Source organism: Trichomycterus rosablanca, chromosome 3 (assembly GCF_030014385.1).
Source record: "Trichomycterus rosablanca isolate fTriRos1 chromosome 3, fTriRos1.hap1, whole genome shotgun sequence".
Lineage (NCBI taxonomy): Eukaryota > Metazoa > Chordata > Actinopteri > Siluriformes > Trichomycteridae > Trichomycterus > Trichomycterus rosablanca.
Genome location: NC_085990.1, coordinates 36877887 through 36901599, shown reverse-complemented (window position 1 = coordinate 36901599; position 23713 = coordinate 36877887). Strand labels below are relative to the sequence as shown.

Genomic DNA, 23713 nt, shown 5'->3' with positions numbered 1-23713 from the left:
CTTGCTTCTTAATGTTCAATTTTTGCACGCTGTATGCGTGCTGTGTAATAACACGCTTGTCAAATAAAATGAGAGGATTAGCTTAATACCACAGAGATTGTGCCTATTCTTTAATATAATTCCACAATCTGTATTGAAAGCACCACAGTAATAGTAAACAGTATTGTAAATGAGTTTTGTGTGGCTTCCTGTTAGAATCCGTCAATAAATCTGTCAGTCTGTCATATTTCCTTATTTTGCTTTAAATTGCTTTAACCTGTTAAACCTAACTGGCCCACAGGAAGACCCCTAGATGCTTAGGGTGTTAAATAGTATCTTAAAAAGTATTGTTTTATTGTTCAAAGGGGTGTTATACTGTCTGTAAACAAAATGTATTTTTGCTGAAGTGGGTTATAACAATGTTGTTTAATTTGACCTGTTATGGAGAATTCCTTTCAGCCCAGGGTGAACTGGCAGTGAAAATGACAAAAACAAAGTAAACGCAGCATTTTTGTTGTTTATATGTTACTACTGATATGGAATAAGTTGTATGCACTAAAGGCGCTCAGGTGGCACAGTGGTGAAAGTTTGCTAGCCCATTATCGCTGAGAGCCGAAGGTTTAATCTCAGCAGTGCTATCAGCCGGTTTGCTGTATGCATGGCTTTCAGTGCTAGTCCTAAGGCCGGATAAAAATAGAAGAGTTGCGATAGTTTAAAAACTGTGCCAAGTCTAGTGTGCAGACCAGATTCGCAGTGGTGATTTCTAAATACGGGAGCAGCCATTTACGTGGAATTCAGTCAAACACATGGACAATTTTGTATCTCTAATTCACCTCACTTGCATGTTTTTGAACTGTGGGAGGAAACCGGAGCTTCTGGTGGAAACCCACACAGACACAGACACAACATGCAAACTCCACAAAGAAAGCAGCTGGACCGCTCCACCTGGGGATTGAACCCAGGGCCTTCTTGCTGTGAGGGCCCAGTGCTACCCACTGAGCCACCGTGCAGCCGAGAGAAAAGTATACAAAAATAATAATAAAACAATAGCTAAGATTAGTAATCTAATTCCAAAGAAACAGTTTTAGTCTGTCAGCACTTCCTCTATTGGGTTATGAAAACACAGCACTTAAATATGCAATATTTAAAGCATTTTATTTCTTAGACTTGGTACAAGTGCACTGTTTTAACTTTGTACAGATAAAATGACACACATTTTTAAAAATGTATTTTTTTTTTTTTTACATTTTACCAATCCTTCATCCTGGTCAGCGATAACATTTACATTTTCTGCATTTGGCAGACGCTCTTATCCAGAGCGACTTACAGAAGTGCATCCATAGTAAACATTACCTTACTCTAGTTTAAGTAGAACAACAGTCCAATAACACAAATCTGCTAAAGACCTGTTAGAACCAAGTAAGTAAGTTCAAGTCAGCTTAAGTGCTTAGTAAAGAGGTGATGAAGGTTTTTAATCGTTTTTTAAAGACAGCAAGAGACTCAGATGTTCGGACAGACAGAGGAAGTTCGTTCCACAATTTGGGTGCCAGTACAGAGAAGAGCCTTGATGCTTGTCTTCCTCTAGTCCTGGGTGGAGGATCAAGTCGAGCAAGACTAGTGGCTCGGAGGTTGCGTGGTACAGAGCGGGGTTTGATCAGACCCCGAAGGTAGCTTGGTGCTGGTCCATTTTTGGCTTTGTAGGCGAGCATCAGAGTTTTAAACTGGATGCGTGCAGCTACAGGAAGCCAGTGAAGAGAACGCAGCAGTGGGGTGACAGTCCAGTCAAATTACTTAAACTATTTTAATTACCATTTTAAAACTTTTCAACTCTGTTTGGTATTGACCCAGTTGTAAGTACCAGATTCATTAGAAAAAGAACAAATGTAATAACTTTTCATCAGCCAAGAATAAATGGTGACAGTTGCAGAATGCATATTTAGTCAGAAAATTGACACAGACATTTTATGTCTCAGTGCATTGTAAATGATGGGAAAGTACTGGATTGAAAATTTTTCCTGGCTGAAAATGTGTTACTTATTCTATTTATATGCTAATTGCTGCCACATTTAAATTTCTATTCTTTTTTGTTGTTTTTTTAATTGCAGGGCTATCATCGACCAAATCACTACATAGCTACCCAAGGTAAGAATACAAAGAAGTTTGTTTCTTGCTTTGTTCTTATGCTGCCTAAGCAACCCTGAGGTGTGCGGTGCAGGTGTTAGATTGTTACATCTTAGGCTACTCTGTATAACCACACACACACACACACACACACACACATTGACTCGTTGAACCATCTTGTGCTGAAGTAGCGTCTTGGAACAATTAATCAGCCTTAGTGCTGGCGCAGGCGGTGGAATAGGATGGCCGTTGAAGGATGTAAGTAATAAATAAATGGATTAGCCGCTACATACCAGCGCATTTTGTTGCACAGTTAATCTGGCGGTCAGTGCCCACTCTGCCAGCGCTCCCCCAGAGGCAGCACTTGATTGATAGTTAATTGTTGTGAGATTCTTGGAGGCCGTGTTTTTCCCGTGTGCCAGACGGCTTGAGGAGGTGCTGGTGCAACAGCGAGAAACAGCACCAAACGCAATCACTTCTTCTAATAGACTCACAAGCTGGTATAGTGGCACTGGGAGTTGCATAATTACCTGTTTATTGGAGCAATGCCTGGCCTGTCCACTGAGGCGACTCCGTGTCTAAATGGCCTCTTTAGTTCCCTCTCTTTCTTTCTTTGCTCTTTTGCGCCCTTCCCCCTTCTATTTCCAAACTGATCCCTAGCCGGCAAAGTCTGCAGCAGTTTCTGGATCAGCATTTCTATAAGACAAATGGCATTTAATTAAGTTTTTACACATTTGCACAGTAATTGTTATATCACATCCATGGTGAATGTCTCTTTGGGCATTACCTCATCCCTCAAGTTCCAAAATTGCTTGGAAATCACAATTAACTAACAATTAATACAAGCTAGGCAAAAGTACCTTCAAGGCCACCAAGCCACAGATAAAGCCAATTTCAGAATCAAGTAAAGCGCTGCTAATAATGGAAAACATTAATAGTTTAAGAGGGTTGGGGGGGGGGGAAAGCTCAAAAGTTGAACTAATCAAAGGGTCCCGGGGACCTGGGTGTAAACCTCACCAGTCACTGTTTGCAAAAAGTTTGACATCATCTGCCAAGACTGGCTTGCCACCTTCTAAAATGTATTTTATTCCAAATCATTGGTGATATAAAAAGAAACATAGGGTGTGTTCGAAAACCTAGGGAGCTGCCTTGCTATCTTACTGTCTACATAGGCAGCTGACTTAGTAGAGAGGATTCAGTGACTTAAAAGGCAGGTTATTCGAACGCACTACTTAGATAGCGATTCCATTGGGTTTAGCATTTCGCGTTTAGCATTTAGCATCTCGCCATTAAAACCAATAAACTGAGGTAGCACAGCACGCTAACGTCAATAACATCTCCCTTCATGTACCGATAACGGTTACATTTCCTGACAAGCCCGAACTTGCAAATAAAAACACTCGGTACAAGTTTATACAAGTTAAAAATCAGTAATATTTTATTTACGTTTGAAAATAACTCCATTCGTTTCTCCGCCCCGTCAGCCATGAATGCTGGGATTGTCTTGATCACTAAGGCAGCGTCAGACGCTCACTCGTTCTTGAGCCAAAATAACATTGAAATAATAAGATGCCTCAGAAGTGTGGATTTTAAGGCATCTAGGATTTCGAACAGCCTCCTTCTCGGGAGCGCGCACAGGATGACGTAAAACGCTGTCTATGTAGAGAGCACACTAGCTTTTCGAACACACCCATAGTGTATATAAATGGTAGAAATTTGCACACAGTCTCTAAGGTCTTTATGAGAGTAGATCACTGGGACGATGTAAAGCATTCCTCCGGGGGTAAAAAGCAGCCATATGACAGACCATTATGATCTCTCTGGTGTTCTGTTTCCACTCCAGCAGAGGAAATGTTCTAGTCTAATTGGGAATGTCTGGTTTTACTCATAGGTGAGCACAATTACAGCAGCACGTGTCAGTGCTTATCTTAAAGTAAAATCCTCATCCTCAACCCGAACTCGAGTTCTTTCCAAATGTCAGATCCTGTCAGTGACCATGACTTCTGATGACCTGCTGTGTGTGAGGTATAGTGTGAAAGGTGAAAAGGAAAGCAGTCTGCCCCTCTGTGCATTTTGTCTGCTATTACATGCAGCACGCATTCACTAGTAATGTGCAGTGATGATTAAAAGGAGTATTCAATTAGGAAGAAACTTGGTCTCGCAGACATGTTAAACCTGACCTTTTGCTGCGAGTACATGTAATTAAAGTGCATCAGACAAGCTCAGTAATGAGGAAACTCTTTAGCACCAGCAGTCATTTGTAAGGCTTATGATGCATTCGGAGCAACTCGAGAGTATGGTAACGCACTTGTTTTGTGTGGATTTGAATAAGTCAAATTCACATTTCCCACTTTTTTTGATGGATGCAATTTACTTTGGCTTAGAGGTAAAGCATCAGCGCTGTAGAACACGCTCCGATTAGCATGAACTAATTAGCTCGTCAACAGTCATTTTGGAATGCGCCTGTTGATTAAAAACAATGCTAATTAGGATTAATTAACTGTGTAATTTTAATTCCTTGTACCACATCTTTTTTTGCTGGATATTAACATATTAGAGTATTCAGAGCTTAGTGGGAAGGTAGATACACAAACCTGTCAACATTAATTTAAGTGCTCCTATGCACACTGTCTCAATTTAGAGAGTAAAGAAGTTGCTGTAGGTCACCTTGTGGAGATGTGAAGAGCTCTGCTCTTATGTAGTTTTTGATCTGTTTTTCTCTATCTGTCTTGGCTGTTCTGTCTCAGGACCCATGCAGGAGACAGTCTATGACTTCTGGAGGATGGTGTGGCAAGAGAATACAGCAACCATTGTCATGGTGACTAACCTGGTGGAGGTTGGCAGGGTAAGTTCATACTGTACTATAAACGAGCACAACAAACACTCATTTAAATATTTTGTCAAATCAAAGTTTATTTGTCACAGTACAACTGGCAGTAAAATGCTTTTGTGACTCAGCCACATTGGTAATTATACAACCCCAAATCAGAAAAAGATGGGACAGCATGGAAATGCAAATAATAAAAAAACACAGGGTTTCTTACATTTACTTTTATTTTTATTTGATTGCAGACAGGATGAACCTGAGATATTTCATGTCTGCTCAACTTAATTTCATTTATTAATAAACATACATTCCTGCATTTCAGGCCTGCAACACTTTCCAAAGAAAGTTGGGACAGTAAAGCATTTACCACTTTGTAATGTTTCCATTCCTTTTCACCACACTTAAAAGACGTTTTGGCACAGAGGATACCAACTGATTTGGTGTTTCAGCTTTTATTGTGTCCCATTCCTCCTGCAAACACGTCTTAAGATGTGCAAGAGTGCGGGGTCGTCGTCGTGTTTTTCGTTTCAAAATTCTCCACACATTCTCTACTGGGGACAGGTCAGGACTGCAGGCAGGCCAGTCCAGTACCCGTACCCTCTTCTTCCGCAGCCATGCCTTTGTAATGTGTGCAGCATGTGGTTTTGCATTGTCTTGTTAAAAAATGCATGGACGTCCCTGGAAAAGATGAATTCTTAAAGGCAGCATATGTTGCTCTAAGATCTCAATGTACTTTTCTGCTTTAATGCTGCCATCACAGAAGTGTAAATGACCTTTGCCAAGGGCACTGACACAGCCCCATACCATGACAGACGTCTGAGGGATGGAAGATCACGAGTGTTCAGCTTAAGCTTGATTTCTTGAATCATTCAATTATGTTATTATGCACTGTAGAGGGAGAAATATGTAAATCCTTTACCATTTCTCTTTGAGGTACATTGTTTTTAAACATTTCAATAGTTTTCTCACACATTTTGTGGACAAACTGGAGATCCTCTGATCATTTTTGCTCATTAAAGACTCAGCCTTTCCTGGATGCTGCTTTTGTACCAAACCATGATTACAATAACCCGTTGACATCACCTGTTTGAAATCACATCATTATTTAGTTTTTAAAATGCATTTTGTCTCATCACTTTTGTTAAAGAATAAAAGCTAACATTTGTAACAGATCGTCATGTATAGATCATCAGGGGTGTGGATTACAGTATTATGCCCACCTGCCATGCCATTATGGGCAAGCTTTCTTTTTTTTTTATGGCTCAGCCACAGTAATGTTCTACCCTGGTTAAATATCCAGCAATTAGGTTCATTCTTATAACACTGCAGGTGCTGGGCTTCACCTGGCACCTCAGTGGTGAGGGCCGCTCCGTCTTGTTACAACATGAGCAATTATGCTGACCAGATTAGAATTAAGATACTAAAGGTATCATGTCTCCTTTAGTCTATTACACAACAATAGGACATGACAGACCAAAACCTCTCTACATAAATATAATCATAGATCTAAATATATTCCTTATCTTAATATTCACATTTTCTGCCTCGTCTAAATGCTGAATACTTTTTTCCTCAATTTTCTGCTACCCTTCACTGGGTGCACATCTGGTCCCCTGCCTCTGTTGTTTACAATATTTTGCCTGCTATCCCAGTGGACCATTGCATTCTTCATCAAGCCTAAGCAAGTACCTAGCTGTCTCAGCAGCATCAAATCAGTTCCCTCCCTTTTCATCATTGCCACCATCTGCTCTGTTTCATAGCTGATGAACTCAGGGATTTGGGCTCAGCCCTCTCCATGCCCTTTATATTCACACCAAGCTGTCTCTCAGCTGGCCAGTCTCTTCCATCTTTTTCAAGAGGTCAGAACCCTAATGCAACCCAACAAGAAACACGATGCCATTTTAACACTGCAACCTCGGTTCAACTAGCTCCCTGTTGACCTACAAGCACATATACACCTACTGTATGTCTACCTGCTTTGTACATACATGAATTGGGCATGTGGCAATAGGGGGAAGTGTACCAGGTGCAGAATTGTTGCTGCACTGATGGTTTGAGAATAGTCCATTAACCAAAAATAGCAAGTCCATAGCATCCTTTAATCAGAAACTGACCTCTGACTAAAAGCTGTATAAAGGCCTAAACGTACATTATGCTTAAAAAGTTAGAAACTAACTAGAAATGTTATGTTAGAGACACTGTAGCAGAGTCATGCATTGTTAAATTATAATGTCGCCAGTGGTGGTTCTGTGGAGGTATCTTTGGACATTTATGCTGGTTGGAAATTGCAGAATAGGGAAGGTTGGGGGTAAACATTTAAGCATTTAAGGTTGGGGGTAAACATTTAAAACTCTCAACCCAGCGGTGACATTTTATAATTTACAGTCGCCCCTTGCCATTAATATGGGGCTAGATTGGGCTGACAAATTGTATTTAGCAACTGTAGTAGTGCACCATATGGAAGGTGTGTCTAACAACATCCACTGGGTATACAGTGTATCACAAAAGTGAGTACACCCCTCACATTTCTGCAAATATTTCATTATATCTTTTCATGGGACAACACTATAGAAATAAAACTTGGATATAACTTAGAGTAGTCAGTGTACAACTTGTATAGCAGTGTAGATTTACTGTCTTCTGAAAATAACTCAACACACAGCCATTAATGTCTAAATGGCTGGCAACATAAGTGAGTACACCCCACAGTGAACATGTCCAAATTGTGCCCAAAGTGTCAATATTTTGTGTGACCACCATTATTATCTAGCACTGCCTTAACCCTCCTGGGCATGGAATTCACCAGAGCTGCACAGGTTGCTACTGGAATCCTCTTCCACTCCTCCATGATGACATCACGGAGTTGGTGGATGTTAGACACCTTGAACTCCTCCACCTTCCACTTGAGGATGCGCCACAGGTGCTCAATTGGGTTTAGTCCATCACCTTTACCTTCAGCTTCCTCAGCAAGGCAGTTGTCATCTTGGAGGTTGTGTTTGGGGTCGTTATCCTGTTGGAAAACTGCCATGAGGCCCAGTTTTCGAAGGGAGGGGATTATGCTCTGTTTCAGAATGTCACAGTACATGTTGGAATTCATGTTTCCCTCAATGAACTGCAGCTCCCCAGTGCCAGCAACACTCATGCAGCCCAAGACCATGATGCTACCACCACCTTGCTTGACTGTAGGCAAGATACAGTTGTCTTGGTACTTCTCACCAGGGCGCCGCCACACATGCTGGACACCATCTGAGCCAAACAAGTTTATCTTGGTCTCGTCAGACCACAGGGCATTCCAGTAATCCATGTTCTTGGACTGCTTGTCTTCAGCAAACTGTTTGCGGGCTTTCTTGTGCGTCAGCTTCCTTCTGGGATGACGACCATGCAGACCGAGTTGATGCAGTGTGCGGCGTATGGTCTGAGCACTGACAGGCTGACCTCCCATGTCTTCAACCGCTGCAGCAAAGCTGGCAGCACTCATGTGTCTATTTTTTAAAGCCAACCTCTGGATATGACGCCGAACACGTGGACTCAACTTCTTTGGTCGACCCTGGCGAAGCCTGTTCCGAGTGGAACCTGTCCTGGAAAACCGCTGTATGACCTTGGCCACCATGCTGTAGTTCAGTTTCAGGGTGTTAGCAATCTTCTTATAGCCCAGGCCATCTTTGTGGAGAGCAACAATTCTATTTCTCACATCCTCAGAGAGTTCTTTGCCATGAGGTGCCATGTTGAATATCCAGTGGCCAGGATGAGAGAATTGTACCCAAAACACCAAATTTAACAGCCCTGCTCCCCATTTACACCTGGGACCTTGACACATGACACCAGGGAGGGACAACGACACATTTGGGCACAATTTGGACATGTTCACTGTGGGGTGTACTCACTTATGTTGCCAGCCATTTAGACATTAATGGCTGTGTGTTGAGTTATTTTCAGAAGACAGTAAATCTACACTGCTATACAAGCTGTACACTGACTACTCTAAGTTATATCCAAGTTTCATGTCTATAGTGTTGTCCCATGAAAAGATATAATGAAATATTTGCAGAAATGTGAGGGGTGTACTCACTTCTGTGATACACTGTATGTACAAGGCTGATATACCTAAAGGGCCACTAACTGTAGGTCCTTGAAAATGAATTTTATTTAGCCACTCTGTATTGACTTATTTAGCTTTTTATTTGATATGCATGACATTTTTAGAGTTTAGTAGATACTCGAATAGTGTCTTTGGGGCATGGTAAGAACGTCACATCTGATTTAGCTGTTCATTAAATGAAATGTCACTGTGATGAAAATTACTGTCTAGTCCACAAATTATGTGTCTGCTTAGGCTTTTGCCTTTATACTTTTTAGAGACTATGGCCTGTTTGAAACAGCGTTACAGACAGATTTAAGATTAACTCTAGAGATATTAGTGTCAGCATTGTGGTACTTATACCAGGTACTTTTGGGATTGTTTAAAAGGGTTTATCCTAATTTACACCGTTTAGATTAGTCGCAAAATCTAGCCCTGGTTTATGCCTAATGCTTTAATCTGGGATTCTGGTTTCTGGGTGTCCAAAGATGATTCCTCTGAAGTATATCTGATGGTTTCTAAAGAAGATACATTTGCTGCAAAACTAAAGGATGGGGCATCATTGTGGTTTTGGATGCCAGTGGCAGGAGGAGGACAAATCCCCCATGTTCCCAGCTGTAATCTGGGGCTTGAATTTAATGGGATTTTCAAAAACTCCCCATCTCAGTATCTTACGAGAACAAAGGGGTCTTACTGGATCTGGTGCATACCCCTTGACTCATTAATAAGTCATTAATGTGTAAATGTAATAATACAGTGTTAATCATAGTGATTTTAAGTTAGTGGACTTATCCACTGATCAAAGTAAGCAAGTGATTCCTAAACATCATAGAGTGGTACATAGCTGATTTTTAAACTGGTGAAAAGAAATTCATAAATAAGTGAACTTTAAGGAGGTTAGGCAAAATACTTTAACTGCCTCACAAAACTGATGGAAATATGAGCAATAATTATCAACTTATGATGCATACTTTTTATAAGACCCTTCTACCATAATCTGACATTCTAATACCAGTGTCTTTCCAGCTTTGCTTGTAGGGTCCACACTGTCATTATCCCGCAATGATTTTACCAACTGCCTTAACCACTGTCTTAATGCATTTAAAAGAAAGCTTATGTCAGGAATAATGATGTCAGTCAAATAATCATAGTCAAATAATGATAGTGTCAGAGGCAAGGAAAAAAGAAGGGAAAATGTGGTATAGTGTGAGCAAATAAGAAAAAAAAGCATGTAGAAAATGATCAAAAGGAAAAAGTGCAAGGGAATCAGTCCCAAGGCTCCTAAAAGCATTCGAGGCAAAATGGTATTGATCATTTCAACAACAAGACTGTTATACAGTTATACATTTTCTGTAATAAGAAAGTGTGCTAGTTGCTTTTCTCGTAGTTAAAAAGCAGAGTTTTGGTGCCAGTCTAGTCTGGTTGTGGTAGCAGAGCTTTGCTAAGGTCCTCTGACTGAGAACCAGGTAATGAGTGGGTTCAAGTGCAAGTCACTGGGGGTAATTAGACCGGGGATGATCAGGCCCAGAGGTTTCCAGATATCTAGGGCACTAGAGCTGGGAGCATCTTTATACAGAAAAGGAAATAAAGCTGCAGCCAGCCTTTTCCTGTGGACCATGTTTCCCCTCCTGATAAACCCTTTACAGCTCTAGCTGCAGAATAACAATATACAAATCTAAAAGATACTAATTTTCTGTTCTTTAAAGTGCTATTTTTTGTGATCTGATCTTATCGGATCATTGAATAATGAGGCAGTGACTGGAAGCTGGTTAATGGAGAATTACTAACATGCTCATTTGACTCTGTGTTTACATGTTTCTGTGTTTCAGGTTAAATGTTGTAAATATTGGCCAGATGATACAGAGATCTACCGGGACATGAAGGTCACATTGATTGAAACACAGCTGCTTTCGGAATATGTCATTCGAACATTTGCCGTTGAAAAGGTACAGAGTTCTTCTTTAAACTTCATAGCATCTTATTTTTTATTTTATTTCATTGTCATGTTTTACCGATGCTTTATCCTAGTCATGGTAGTGGTCGGGCCAGTTTCCTTGGAATCACTGGGCACGATGCAGTTACACAGCCCGGACAAGATGCTAATCCATTGCAAGGCCTTGGCCAAACCCCCCAAAGAATAATTTAATGCTGCACCACCCGAGTGCCTTCTTAGCATCTTATAATGTTTATAATTAAGGCTCTACTAAATTCATGGAAAATGTGCTTAAACGGAAATTGTTTTTCAAAAACATTTTGACTGATTGCTAACTGAATTGCCATAGGAGTGCTAGAACCACCTTATATTGCAGATTAAGAAGTAAATATAAGGTGGTTATATTTAAATGGTATGCATGTAAAAAATTTTAAATTGCTGAACACAAACCTTACATTTTGAATGTATTAAATGTTAAATATAACATTTTGGTTATATTTAAATGGTATGCATGTAAAAAAAATTTAATTGCTGAACACAAACCTTACATTTTGAATTTCACAGCAAATTGCATATTACACAGACAACGGATCATTTTATGGTCTGTGATGCGATTTTCACGGCCGTGAATTAGGTAGGGCCTTAATTATAATGTAACATGTAATGCTATTGCTATTTTGAAAGGCATATAACAAAAATGCTCAAGCTATTGGGCTTGGTAATATGCCAATATTCATATAGGTATTGTGGGCATTGTCAGATATAAGTCACTTATAACTCAGTTGTAATTCACTATAGTAAGTTGCTACAAAGTGTTCGTCCTGAAGTCTACATGTGAGTCATGTTACAGTCCAAGAAGTTCAAGAAAATCTGCTTTCTAAATAGGAGTTTTAGACTTTTATTTAGCGCCATTAGCCGTGTGAGCTCCGTGGTAGGGGCATCTTGCATTTTGCATCAAAGTCCTGCTTCATTTTGTGTATCTGAGTTCCAGAGGGTCCATGTATGTGCATGAGAGAGTGTATGAATCACTGGCCCTTTTTCCTCCTCCAGCTGTATTTCACTCCTTCTCATCCTCCCACAAGTACACAAAACTTTAGCACACACGCACACATGATACTTGTGGGAGTTCAAATAGGAGCTGTGAGCCAAGTGTTTCTCACTTCTAAACTTTCTTTGGTGTGTGTGTGTGGTTGTTCATTGCAGCGAGGAGCACATGAGATCAGAGAGATCAGGCAGTTCCATTTCACTGGCTGGCCAGACCATGGAGTGCCGTACCATGCCACAGGCCTGCTGGGTTTCATTCGCAGAGTTAAATCCAAGAATCCAGCTAATGCAGGACCCATGGTGATCCACTGCAGGTCAGAGACTAATACGAACCCTATTTCCACTCTCCAGCAGTGTACATCACACACTTTCTTCCAGTTACTAGAATACCAGGAGCTGTTAATAGAAATGCGTTATTCTGTATATTGATCTCCAAAATCTCTCAGTATTTTTGCATGATTCTTGCCTGTAAATGTGTGTAAGTGAAATCTGTTTTTAAACAAATTCTCACATGTTCTCTCTGGGATGCAGTGCTGGCGCTGGCCGCACTGGCTGCTTCATCGTCATTGACATCATGTTGGACATGGCTGAGCGCGAGGGTGTGGTAGACATCTATAACTGTGTGAGAGAACTCCGCTCACGCAGGGTCAACATGGTCCAGACAGAGGTACTGCCAACAACCTTGCTTAAAAAAAATCACACCATCTGCAAACACATACAAATGTTTGTGCAGACACTGAACACACACCAAATACACCTATCTCTCCAAACTGCGTATTATGTTCATACAGATGTTATCATGCTAAACGGTCATGTACATTTATCCCAGCATTTGAGTAGCTTTTCCCTGTGTTGGGTGCTAAAAAAAAAATCCAAAATGGAGCATCTATAGTGGAAAAAGTGATTACATGGATTACCTGTGTAATAACAGAAATGTCTCATTATTTTAAGCCACTTTCATACATGGCTGTACATCTATGAACAGTGGATGAGATGTAAGATGACCACTGATACAGATTGTCTTTGCAGTGTAATAATATATTCTATATTGACACTCTAACACTCAGACACTTTAAATTGCCAGTAAATGTACATACTAAATAAGTCTACCCAATAAAGTAGACTGTGAGTGCATAAACCTACACTCACTGACATACACTCTATTTAAAATCCATACATATATGTCTCACTTAACAATGTGAACCATCAAAGTGATAAGATTGAATGTAAAAACTCCATCTTATTGCTCAGAGCAACAATGAGGCACACTGAACAACAGGTTATGAACACAAGTGCAGGTTTTTTTTTAAATGTGAACATATACAAGTACACCACAAGAACAAGAACTACAAGAAAACAGCACACACAATTCTTAAAAGTGTAGACAAGAATGACTTAGGCTATGCTAAAGCTACACTAACCATGAACAAAGAATAGAATGATACTTCTTCACAAAAAGAAGCAATATTGCGAAGTACTAGAACTATGGTATGCAAAACACTATGCTAAGGTAAAATACATTTAAAAAAAAAAAAAAAAAATGCCATTTTGATGTGCAGTGAGTCTGTGGAGTGGAGGGTATATAAAAGAAGAAAATCAGGTCTGGGATGAGCTTCATGTGGGGATGATCAGGTGATGCAGGGATGGTCAAGTGACATGCTGTGCTGTGCAGGTGAAATGGTGTGCAGTGCCTAATAGGGCTTGTAGTTTTACATAAGGCTTGTGAGGGTACAGCATTAGACCAGGCATCTAGTCTAATAGGCAGAAATAATAATAGTTCAATTTTTATAGCCTCTTTCACATACCCAAGAATGCTTTACATGTAGACATTTAGAAAGAAAAATAATGAGATGTAGACAGCATTTTCTCAAGTTCAGTTTTAAAGGTAAGATGTTAGAGCAGTTGAAGAGATTGACGGAGAGATGTCCAAAGTTTGGGAGCAGTGGAACTGAAAGACCTACTGCACTTTGTGAAAGTCTTGTATGTTGGAGTACCAGTCTACTGCCAGAGGATCTGAAAGAGCAAGAGGGACAGTATGGATGACAGAGCTCACCAAGTTATATAGGGGTGGGACCATAAAAGGCTTTAAAAGTAAGCAAGATACATTTGTACTCGATACAGGAGGATATTGCTAACCAGTGAAGCTGATAGAGAATGGGAGTGATGTGTGTAGAGCGCTTAGTAAAAGTGAAGATTCAGGCTGAACAATTCTGAATTCAGCAGGGAGACCATAAAAACGGGAGTTGCAATAATCCAGGCGGATGAAAACGAGAGCATTTACGGGGGCGTGGAGAGCGGAGGCATGCAGTGTTGCGCAAATGATAAAATGCAGTGTTAGTGAAAAACTTAATATGTGGCTCAAATGAAAGTGATGAATTAAAATAAGTTAAGGTTTTTAATTACTTAGGCTGGTTTAATAGAAACACCATCCACATTTACATTAAGACTAGGGAAGTTTAAAACAGTGTTTTAGGACCAACTAACAAGACTTCAGTTTCAAGCAATTATTAGTCAGTGTCTTAAGTAGGTAATGCGTGGCCAAACTGAGACTATAGGACTAACTACCTGAGCAACTGGAGCATGGGTGACTTGTGTATACCTTTAAAAAACAAACTGTTGCCTCTTCATAAGACAGGACCAGAACCAATTAAGAGCTAGACCTGAAATACTAACAGCTGAAAGTCTAGAAATAAGTATGTCATGATTTAAGGTGTAAAAAGCTGCGTCAAGATCCAGGAGGATGAGGATATCAAGAAAAGCAAACAAATGAACAACACATTTTCTAAATAATGAGTATACGTTAAAAAATATATAATTATGCAATTTATTTAAGTTTGTGTCAGTATACAAGTGAAAGCTCATTTTAAAAAATAGGATGTAGTGTTCTGTATGTATTTAATTTAGCAAATCAGTGAAAACTTAAAATTTTACTTTGTTATTTAAAAAACTAGGATTTCATGTAGACGTTATTAAATATAATAAAACATTAAGTTCTTTGGAGAATCAGTTTGACCGATAATCAAATCAAGGGCATTAAAGTAAACATACAGAAGAATCGCCTGACAGCAACTGACCCTGGTGCTGCAGACCTTTGTCAAAAATGACATCTCAAGACATTTTGCACCCATCACTTCTCGAAAGATTAACATCAAACAGGCAGGTCTGTGTGGTGGTGTGTGTGTGTTTGTGTTTGTGTGAGGGTGACGAGTAGGAGTGACTGATGCCTAATGCGGACATCCTGGCCACCACAATAGCACCTGAAATGTCTGAGTTCTACCTAACCATAATATGTTAATGATAATTTACTCACCACTACTATATTGATTTGGTTTTTGATTTTATATGGACATTCATCATTTTTGTTTATTATTCTATAAAAGTTTTTCAATTAAATATTTTGTTCTTCAGGAGCAGTATGTGTTCATCCATGATGCCATTTTGGAGGCGTGTTTGTGTGGTGACACTACCATCCCAGCCAATCAGCTGCGTTCAGTTTACTACGACATGAACCGCCTCGATACCCAGACAAACTCCAGCCCAATTAAAGAAGAGTTCAGAGTAAGTCTCTCTCTCTCTCCCTCTGTGTGTGTGTAATATTATAGAAATACACACCTTTCACAAGCTTTTTGTAAAGTTGCTGTCTTAATAATGTAGATCTTGCTCAGTCACTGTGTTAATACTGTAAATCATGATCAGTCACTCTTGCTCAGTTATTTAGTTAATAATGTACCTCTTGCACAGACTCTGAACATGGTAACTCCGACACTACGTGTGGAGGACTGCAGCATTGCATTGCTGCCACGAAATCATGAGAAGAACCGGTGTATGGATGTGCTGCCGCCCGACCGCTGCCTGCCTTTTCTTATTACAATTGATGGAGAGAGCAGCAACTACATCAACGCTGCCTTAATGGACGTACGTACACAAACAAACCTTTGCTATCCAGTGCTTGATCCATATTAACTCTGTAATATGTGTAGTTAAAGCTACAGAACAATAGCAAAAGCCTATTGATTATTTTGCTCCATAGTAAAAACTGGTGGAAAACTGGACCCACCATGACCCTGAGCAGGAGAAAGTGATGGTAAAACATGAAAATAAAATGAAATAAAAAAACTATGTATTTCATGAGCACCAAGATGATAGTTGGTTAAGTTATTTAAGAGCATTTTACTTCTAGCTTACTGTGAGCCTTCATTTCTCCTGACCTCAAATTATTAGGTGTCATGAATGAAGCATAACGTTCAATTATTGGTGCAAATTTAATGCAAAGTCAGCTGACCTGTTGGCATCAATGCTTTTTAAAAACAGTTTTAATATGTCCCTTAATCTTTTTATTATACTTGGAATTTTTCATTCATTCATTGATTGTCTGTTTTACCACCGCTTTATCCTGGTCAGGGTCGCAATGAGTGAAATTCACAGGGCAACACACACACTTACATGCACACACAGTCACAGCTACGATTAACCGGACTGCATGTCTTTGGACTGTGCGAGGAATCCGGAGCTCCCAGAGGAAACCCACATAGACACGGAGAGAACATGTAAACTCCACACAGAAAGGACCCAGATTGCTGTACCTTGGAATCAAGTCCAGCACTTTTTTGTTGCGAGGCGCCAGCGCTACCCACTAAGCCACCGTGTCGCCATGCTTGGAATTATGTAAACAAGAAACATACAGTATAGGCAATATATGCTTTCCAGTTTTACCCTTTAACCAAAAAGAAAGCCATTGTGGTGTGCAGATAAAATTAGTGGGAAAAAAGAAAAATAAGTGAGACACATGAAGACAGAGACAGAGTGCACAGGACAGACAAGATTCCTCAATTCAGCAGTACTTGTGTCCATGCGGGACTGTAAATGGCACATTCATCTTTATAATAATCACTTTTTCTTCAGAGAGCAAAAGCAGATTAGTCAGAGGAAGCGACATGATAGATGGGAACTTCTTTGCTTAGTATGTGTGCACAAATATGTGCTTATCATAAATGATTAAAAAACAGATGCAATTAATCCATTTCATTCTCATGCAAATGAAAAAATTAATTCACAACTCTGTCTGTTATTTCACTTTAAACCACTTTTCTATGATGCATTCATGGAAAATCTGTTCTGCCAGTAAGAATACATTTGTTTTCATTAGAGCAAATGGAAATGTCAGTAGTAGAAGTACAGAGTACGTGAATAACAAGCAAAAATGAAATGAAAGGCCTCTTACATCAATTAGTCAACTAAAGACGTTCATATTCTGTGTGTCCTGCAATTTTGGTGAAAAGTGCTGACTCCATCTCTCATTCAAATTCTCTTCTTTTATCTTCATTGCTTCCTCTTGTCTGGTTTCTCCGCCGATTCGCTCTGCAGAGCTACAAGCAACCATCTGCTTTCATCGTTACCCAGCATCCACTACCCAACACTGTAAAAGACTTCTGGAGGCTAGTGCTGGACTACCACTGCACATCTATAGTAATGCTAAATGATGTGGACCCTGCTCAGGTATGTTTTGCTTTGTTTGAATTCTTTCTTTATCCTTTTTTTTTCTATTTAATGTTTATAACTGCAACAGACAACATGTTTGTAAGTTGAAACATAAGGCCCTGGACGAACAGTCAGGATTAAAGGTCAAAACTCCCACACAACTCACAATTGCACCATCTGAGCTAATTTCAGCTTCTTCTTCTACTGTAGTCTAGACTTGTGAGGCTGAAATAGCTAACAGCTTATGGCTTATAGCCAGAGGTTGTCTAAATTATGGACAGTGGTAGCCTGGTGGGTAGAGCTTTGGGTTTTTTAATTGGAAAATTGTCAGTTCAAATCCAGGTGCTGCTATGCAGCTTTTGTTGGGTCCCTGAGCAAGGCCCTTAACCCTGTCTGCTCCAGGGGTGCCGTACAATGGCTGACCCTGCGTTCTGACCCCAGCTTCCAAACAAGCTGAAATATGCAGAAAAATAATTTTACTGTATATGTACTGTACATGTGTATATGTACAGTGCCATCAAAAAGTATTCACACCCCTTTACTTTTTCCACATTTTGTTACATTACAGACATATTTGAAAACCGATTGAGTATAGTTTTCTTTTAAAAAATCTACATGAAATAGCCCATAATGACAGTGAAAACATGTTTTCAGACATTTTTGTAAATTTATTAAAAATGTAAACATTTAAACATAATAGCTACATAAGTATTCACACCCATGGCTTAATATTTTGTTGAAGCACCTTTGGCAGCAATCACAGCCTCAAGTCTTCTTGGGTATGTCTGTACAAGCTTGGCACACCTGTTTTGGGGCATTTTCTTCCATTCTTCTCTGCAGATCCTCTCAAGCTCAGTCAGGTTGGATGGTCAGTGTCTGTAGACAGCCATTTTTAGGTCTTTCCAGAGATGTTCAATTGGATTCAAGTCCGGGCCACCCAAGGACATTCACAGACTGCTCCTGAAGCCACTCCTTTGTTATCTTGGCTGTGTGCTTTGGGTCATTGTCAGGTTGGAAGATGAATCGTCGCCCTAGTCTGAGTTCCAGAGCACTCTGGAGCAGGTTTTCTTGAAGAATCTCTCTATATTTGGCTGCTGTCATCTTACCCTCTATGCGGACTAGTCGCCCAGTTCCTGCCGCAGAAAAACATTCCCACAGCATGATGCTGCCATCACCATGCTTGACAGTAGGGATGGTGTTAGCCAGGCGATGAGCAGTGCCTGTTTTTCTCCAGACATGATGCTTGTAGTTCAGGTCAAAAAGTTCTATTTTGATTCCTCTGGTCTGAGAATCCTTAAGGTGCTTTTTGGCAAACTCCAAGTGGGCTGCCATGTGCCTTTTAGTGAGGAGTGGCTTCCATCTGGCCACTCTACCATAAAGGCCTGATTGGTGGAGTGTGTTAGCAATGGTTGACCTACTGGATGGTTGTCCTATCTCCACAAGGGAACACTGGAGCTCTGCCTTAGTGACCATTGGGTTCTTGGTCACCTCTCTGACCAAGGCCTTCTTCCCCGATTACTCAGTTTGGTCGGGCGGCCAGATCTACATTTACATTTACATTTTTGGCATTTAGGAGACGCTTTTATCCAAAGCAACTTACAGTACTGTGACAGTATATTGTCCAAGCAATTGAGGGTTAAGGGCCTTGCTCAAGGGCCCAACAGTGGCAACCTGGCAGTGATGGGGCTTGAACCAGTGACCTTTAGATTACTAGTCCAGTACCTTAACCACTAGGCTATAACCGCCCGGGAGGGTTCTGGTGGTTCCAAACTTCTCCCATTTCCGAATAATGGAGACCACAGTGCTTTTCGGGACTTTCATTGCTGCCAAAAATTTTTTGTATCTCTCCCCAGATTTTTGCCTTGACACAATCCGGTCTCAGAGGTCTAAACAAAATGTGGAAAAAGTGAAGGGGTGTGAATACTTTCTGATGGCACTGTATATGTACTGTACATGTGTATATGTATATATGTCAAATAAAGGCCTTCTTATTCTAAATTATCTTGAAATGGAGCTTGAATGGCTCAGCAGTGTAACTGCCGGACACTCAACAGAAACAACTGGCCATGTCAGAGGGAGAATAGGCTGGATGTGAAATCGCCTTCTTGCCACCGCAACAGTGACCCTGCTGTAAGGTTAAGGTGCCAGCACAGATTGCAAACAAATATAAAGAGGTAGCATGTAGCATGGTTACCTGTATGTGCTGAGGCTCTGTGTATTTGATCTAGCTTCACATAAGTCAAAGGAGATGTGTGGTGGTCTGAGGCCCTCCTTGGCTATGGTGCACAGAAAAATTTGGTGTTATTGGAGGCCAAAAGTCTATACAAAACAAATAATCTGCACAACCTTCGATTATTTAAGAAAAGCATGATTTTTTGTGTATGTTTATGAGTTTGGCTGTAGTGAAAATCAAGTAAGCACATTTGTGAAATCGATCATGTCGGTACCTCTGATCATGTAACAAAAACACATCAGATTTCCTGAAATCCTATATTTCTTGTTAAAACACTTTAAACTGGAGGATTTGATCTATATATGTACAGGGGTTGGACAAAATAACTGAAACACCTGTCATTTTAGTGTGGGAGGTTTCATGGCTAAATTGGACCAGTCTGGTGGCCAATCTTCATTAATTGCACATTGCACCAGTAAGAGCAGAGTGTGAAGGTTCAATTAGCAGGGTAAGAGCACAGTTTTGCTCAAAATATTGCAATGCACACAACATTATGGGTGACATACCAGAGTTCAAAAGAGGACAAATTGTTGGTGCACGTCTTGCTGGCGCATCTGTGACCAAGACAGCAAGTCTTTGTGATGTATCAAGAGCCACGGTATCCAGGGTAATGTCAGCATACCACCAAGAAGGACAAACCACATCCAACAGGATTAACTGTGGACGCAAGAGGAAGCTGTCTGAAAGGGATGTTCGGGTGCTAACCCGGATTGTATCCAAAAAACATAAAACCACAGCTGCCCAAATCACGGCAGAATTAAATGTGCACCTCAACTCTCCTGTTTCCACCAGAACTGTCCGTCGGGAGCTTCACAGGGTCAATATACACGGCCGGGCTGCTATAGCCAAACCTTTGGTCACTCGTGCCAATGCCAAACGTCGGTTTCAATGGTGCAAGGAGCGCAAATCTTGGGCTGTGGACAATGTGAAACATGTATTGTTCTCTGATGAGTCCACCTTTACTGATTTCCCCACATCCGGGAAAGTTACGGTGTGGAGAAGCCCCAAAGAAGCGTACCACCCAGACTGTTGCATGCCCAGAGTGAAGCATGGGGGTGGATCAGTGATGGTTTGGGCTGCCATATCATGGCATTCCCTTGGCCCAATACTTGTGCTAGATGGGCGCGTCACTGCCAAGGACTACCGAACCATTCTGGAGGACCATGTGCATCCAATGGCGGTGCCATGTATCAGGATGACAATGCACCAATACACACAGCAAGACTGGTGAAAGATTGGTTTGATGAACATGAAAGTGAAGTTGAACATCTCCCATGGCCTGCACAGTCACCAGATCTAAACATTATTGAGCCACTTTGGGGTGTTTTGGAGAAGCGAGTCAGGAAACGTTTTCCTCCACCAGCATCACGTAGTGACCTGGCCACTATCCTGCAAGAAGAATGGCTTAAAATCCCTCTGACCACTGTGCAGGACTTGTATATGTCATTTCCAAGACGAATTGACGCTGTATTGGCCGCAAAAGGAGGCCCTACACCATACTAATAAATTATTGTGGTCTAAAACCAGGTGTTTCAGTTATTTTGTCCAACCCCTGTACATCCATTTACCTATTACAAATGTAGCCATACCAGATTCAAAGAAATTCTGAAAATCATGTACATTTGCAATGATTCAACTTTTTACTTGCAGTGTTTTGTAGATTATATGATGTTTAATGAAAAACATTGTATAAAATTTAACAAGAATGCAAAATAAAAGTATTTTTACTACTGATCTTAGAGCTTGAGTAATTCTTCAGCTAATTGATGGCACTTGTGCCCCAAATTAAAGAATTTCTTGACTCAGATGCTTGAAGCAGATGCTAGTTCACAAAGGTGGCTACGGCAATGACTAAAGCTCATAACTAAGAATTTGACTCACCAATGACTAAGTTGATAAAGAAATGTGTTTAAATTGGTCATTTAAATTAAAATGCATTTGCAAACTGTTATTAGTATATTTTACATGTATACAGCAATCTGGTGGGTTTTGGCATCTGTTCATGTACAAATGGTATTAGTCAGATAACGAGGCAATATGATGATTCAGTTTCTCAGTGATTTTGTGACAGCTATACACTTTACTCACTTATTAGCAACTTTAGCCCTAAAGCAAAAGTAAATAAGCAAACCAAACATGCATACTGCCTTGTTCTAGTTAATTTACAGTAGGTATTGTTATATAATGGTGTATGTGTATTTTTCTTTTGTAGTTGTGTCCACAGTACTGGCCTGAGAATGGGGTACACAGACATGGACCTATTCAGGTGGAGTTTGTATCTGCTGACTTAGAGGAGGATATTATTAGTAGAATATTCCGCATCTACAATGCTGCACGGGTAAATAACCTACAAACACACTCACACATAGTGGTTGGCTTACATTTAATCGCAGTAGTACTTTCATGTATTGTGAACTATAGTTTTAAAGGCAGTACAGTGCAGCAGGTGTGGGGGGGGGGACACCCACTAGACAGGGTGTATTCTTGCCCAGTTTTTCTGGGTGGCACCGAACCAACCACAACCTTGCCGAGGATAAAGCATTATGTCATCAATAATTAAATAAATAAACATTTTTGTCTTTGTCTTTTTAACATATTTTACTATATTTTACTTAACAAAGTCAAATTCAGCAATTGTACACACATATTGTCATAGACAGTGTTGATATGCTAGGCAGCAGTAACATGTTTCTGTTGATTTTATTAAATTTCTCTTTAAGCTTCTCATGGCTAACAGTCAACATTTGCAATCTAGCTCTGGTTTAGTCTGTTGCAATTGGCAGTAACATTGATTTGCAGATTTGGCACTTAGCTCACTGCCAAATCATATTTATACACAGTGTTGATCTTTTTTTCATTGTGCCAGCCACAGGATGGGTATCGCATGGTGCAGCAGTTTCAGTTCCTGGGCTGGCCCATGTACCGAGACACACCGGTGTCCAAGCGCTCCTTTCTCAAACTCATCAGACAGGTGGACAAGTGGCAGGAGGAGTATGATGGAGGAGAGGGCCGCACTGTGGTACACTGTCTGTAAGTGTCCTTTTTCTTTCTTTCTCTGCATCACACACCTATTTCCATTGGATAAGCCTGTGTATTCATTACAAATAGAAGTTGCTGTTGATCAAAGCGTCTACTGAATGCTATAAATGTAAATGTTTTATTAGTTATATTTTACAGATAGGAAAAAACAGATTTTAAGTGACTGGTATCAATAATAGGACATTGCTAAATGTTTGAACAGAAATGGGGCAGCACTGTGGCTCGTTGGGTAGCACTCACAGCAAGTAGGTCCTGGGTTCAGTTCCCAGGTAGAGTGGTTCTGGTCCTTTCTGTGTGAAGTTTAGATGTTCTTCCTGTGTCTGTGTGGGTTTCCTCCAGGAGCTTCGGTTTCGTCCCACAGTCCAAAGACATGCGAGTGAGGTGAATTGGAGATACAAAATTGTCCATGACTGTGTTTGAACTAATAAATCTTGTTTCCTGTCATTATAAAACTACCGTTTCCTGTCATTAATGTAACCAAAGTGTGTAAAACATTCTAAATAAATAAATTAACAGAAATTAGTGAGTCATGGGCTGGTGATGTCATGATGGTCACATTTTTGACTGGGGCAGGTTTTAATGCACTGGTGCTAGAACTGGTGCTACTAATTAACCTATGTGAGATTTATTATTCCTCCTACATATCTGTGTTTTGGGTGACTGTGTTAGCCTGTTTCTAACACAAGCCAGCCAAATCCTCTACGAAACAGATTAATGCTATAGAATAGAATGCTGTCGAAGGCTACCTGACTAAAGCCAAGGCCTATTTGACCCCTGGCCTGTATTTTGAGTTCAGACATGGAAGAAGCATGGCTGTTTAATTATTTAGAGCACTTAATAAATAGAGCTGTGGTTACATTTTTCACTAGACAATTAGCTAAATGGTCATTAACTCAGTGTAGTATAGGCCCAAGGCAGCTGGTTAGTAACAGCCTGGAAAAAGACAATATGTCTTATAGATGAATACTTTTAGGTTTGGAT

General features: G+C 40.3%; 1 protein-coding gene across 5 annotated transcripts in view; it reads left to right on the top strand.

Moving 5' to 3' along the window:
• The window catches only part of ptprma (protein tyrosine phosphatase receptor type Ma), a 308366-nt gene that overhangs the window by 278791 nt on the left and 5862 nt on the right, over positions 1–23713 (top strand). For all 5 annotated transcript variants that reach the window (XM_062991238.1, XM_062991237.1, XM_062991236.1 and 2 more), the window contains 10 exons: positions 2085–2121; positions 4848–4945; positions 10835–10951; positions 12142–12296; positions 12514–12649; positions 15391–15540; positions 15724–15897; positions 17347–17478; positions 21906–22031; positions 22560–22723. In XM_062991238.1, the coding sequence (XP_062847308.1) occupies positions 2085–2121; positions 4848–4945; positions 10835–10951; positions 12142–12296; positions 12514–12649; positions 15391–15540; positions 15724–15897; positions 17347–17478; positions 21906–22031; positions 22560–22723 (1289 nt within the window). The remainder of the gene's footprint in view (positions 1–2084; positions 2122–4847; positions 4946–10834; positions 10952–12141; positions 12297–12513; positions 12650–15390; positions 15541–15723; positions 15898–17346; positions 17479–21905; positions 22032–22559; positions 22724–23713) is intronic.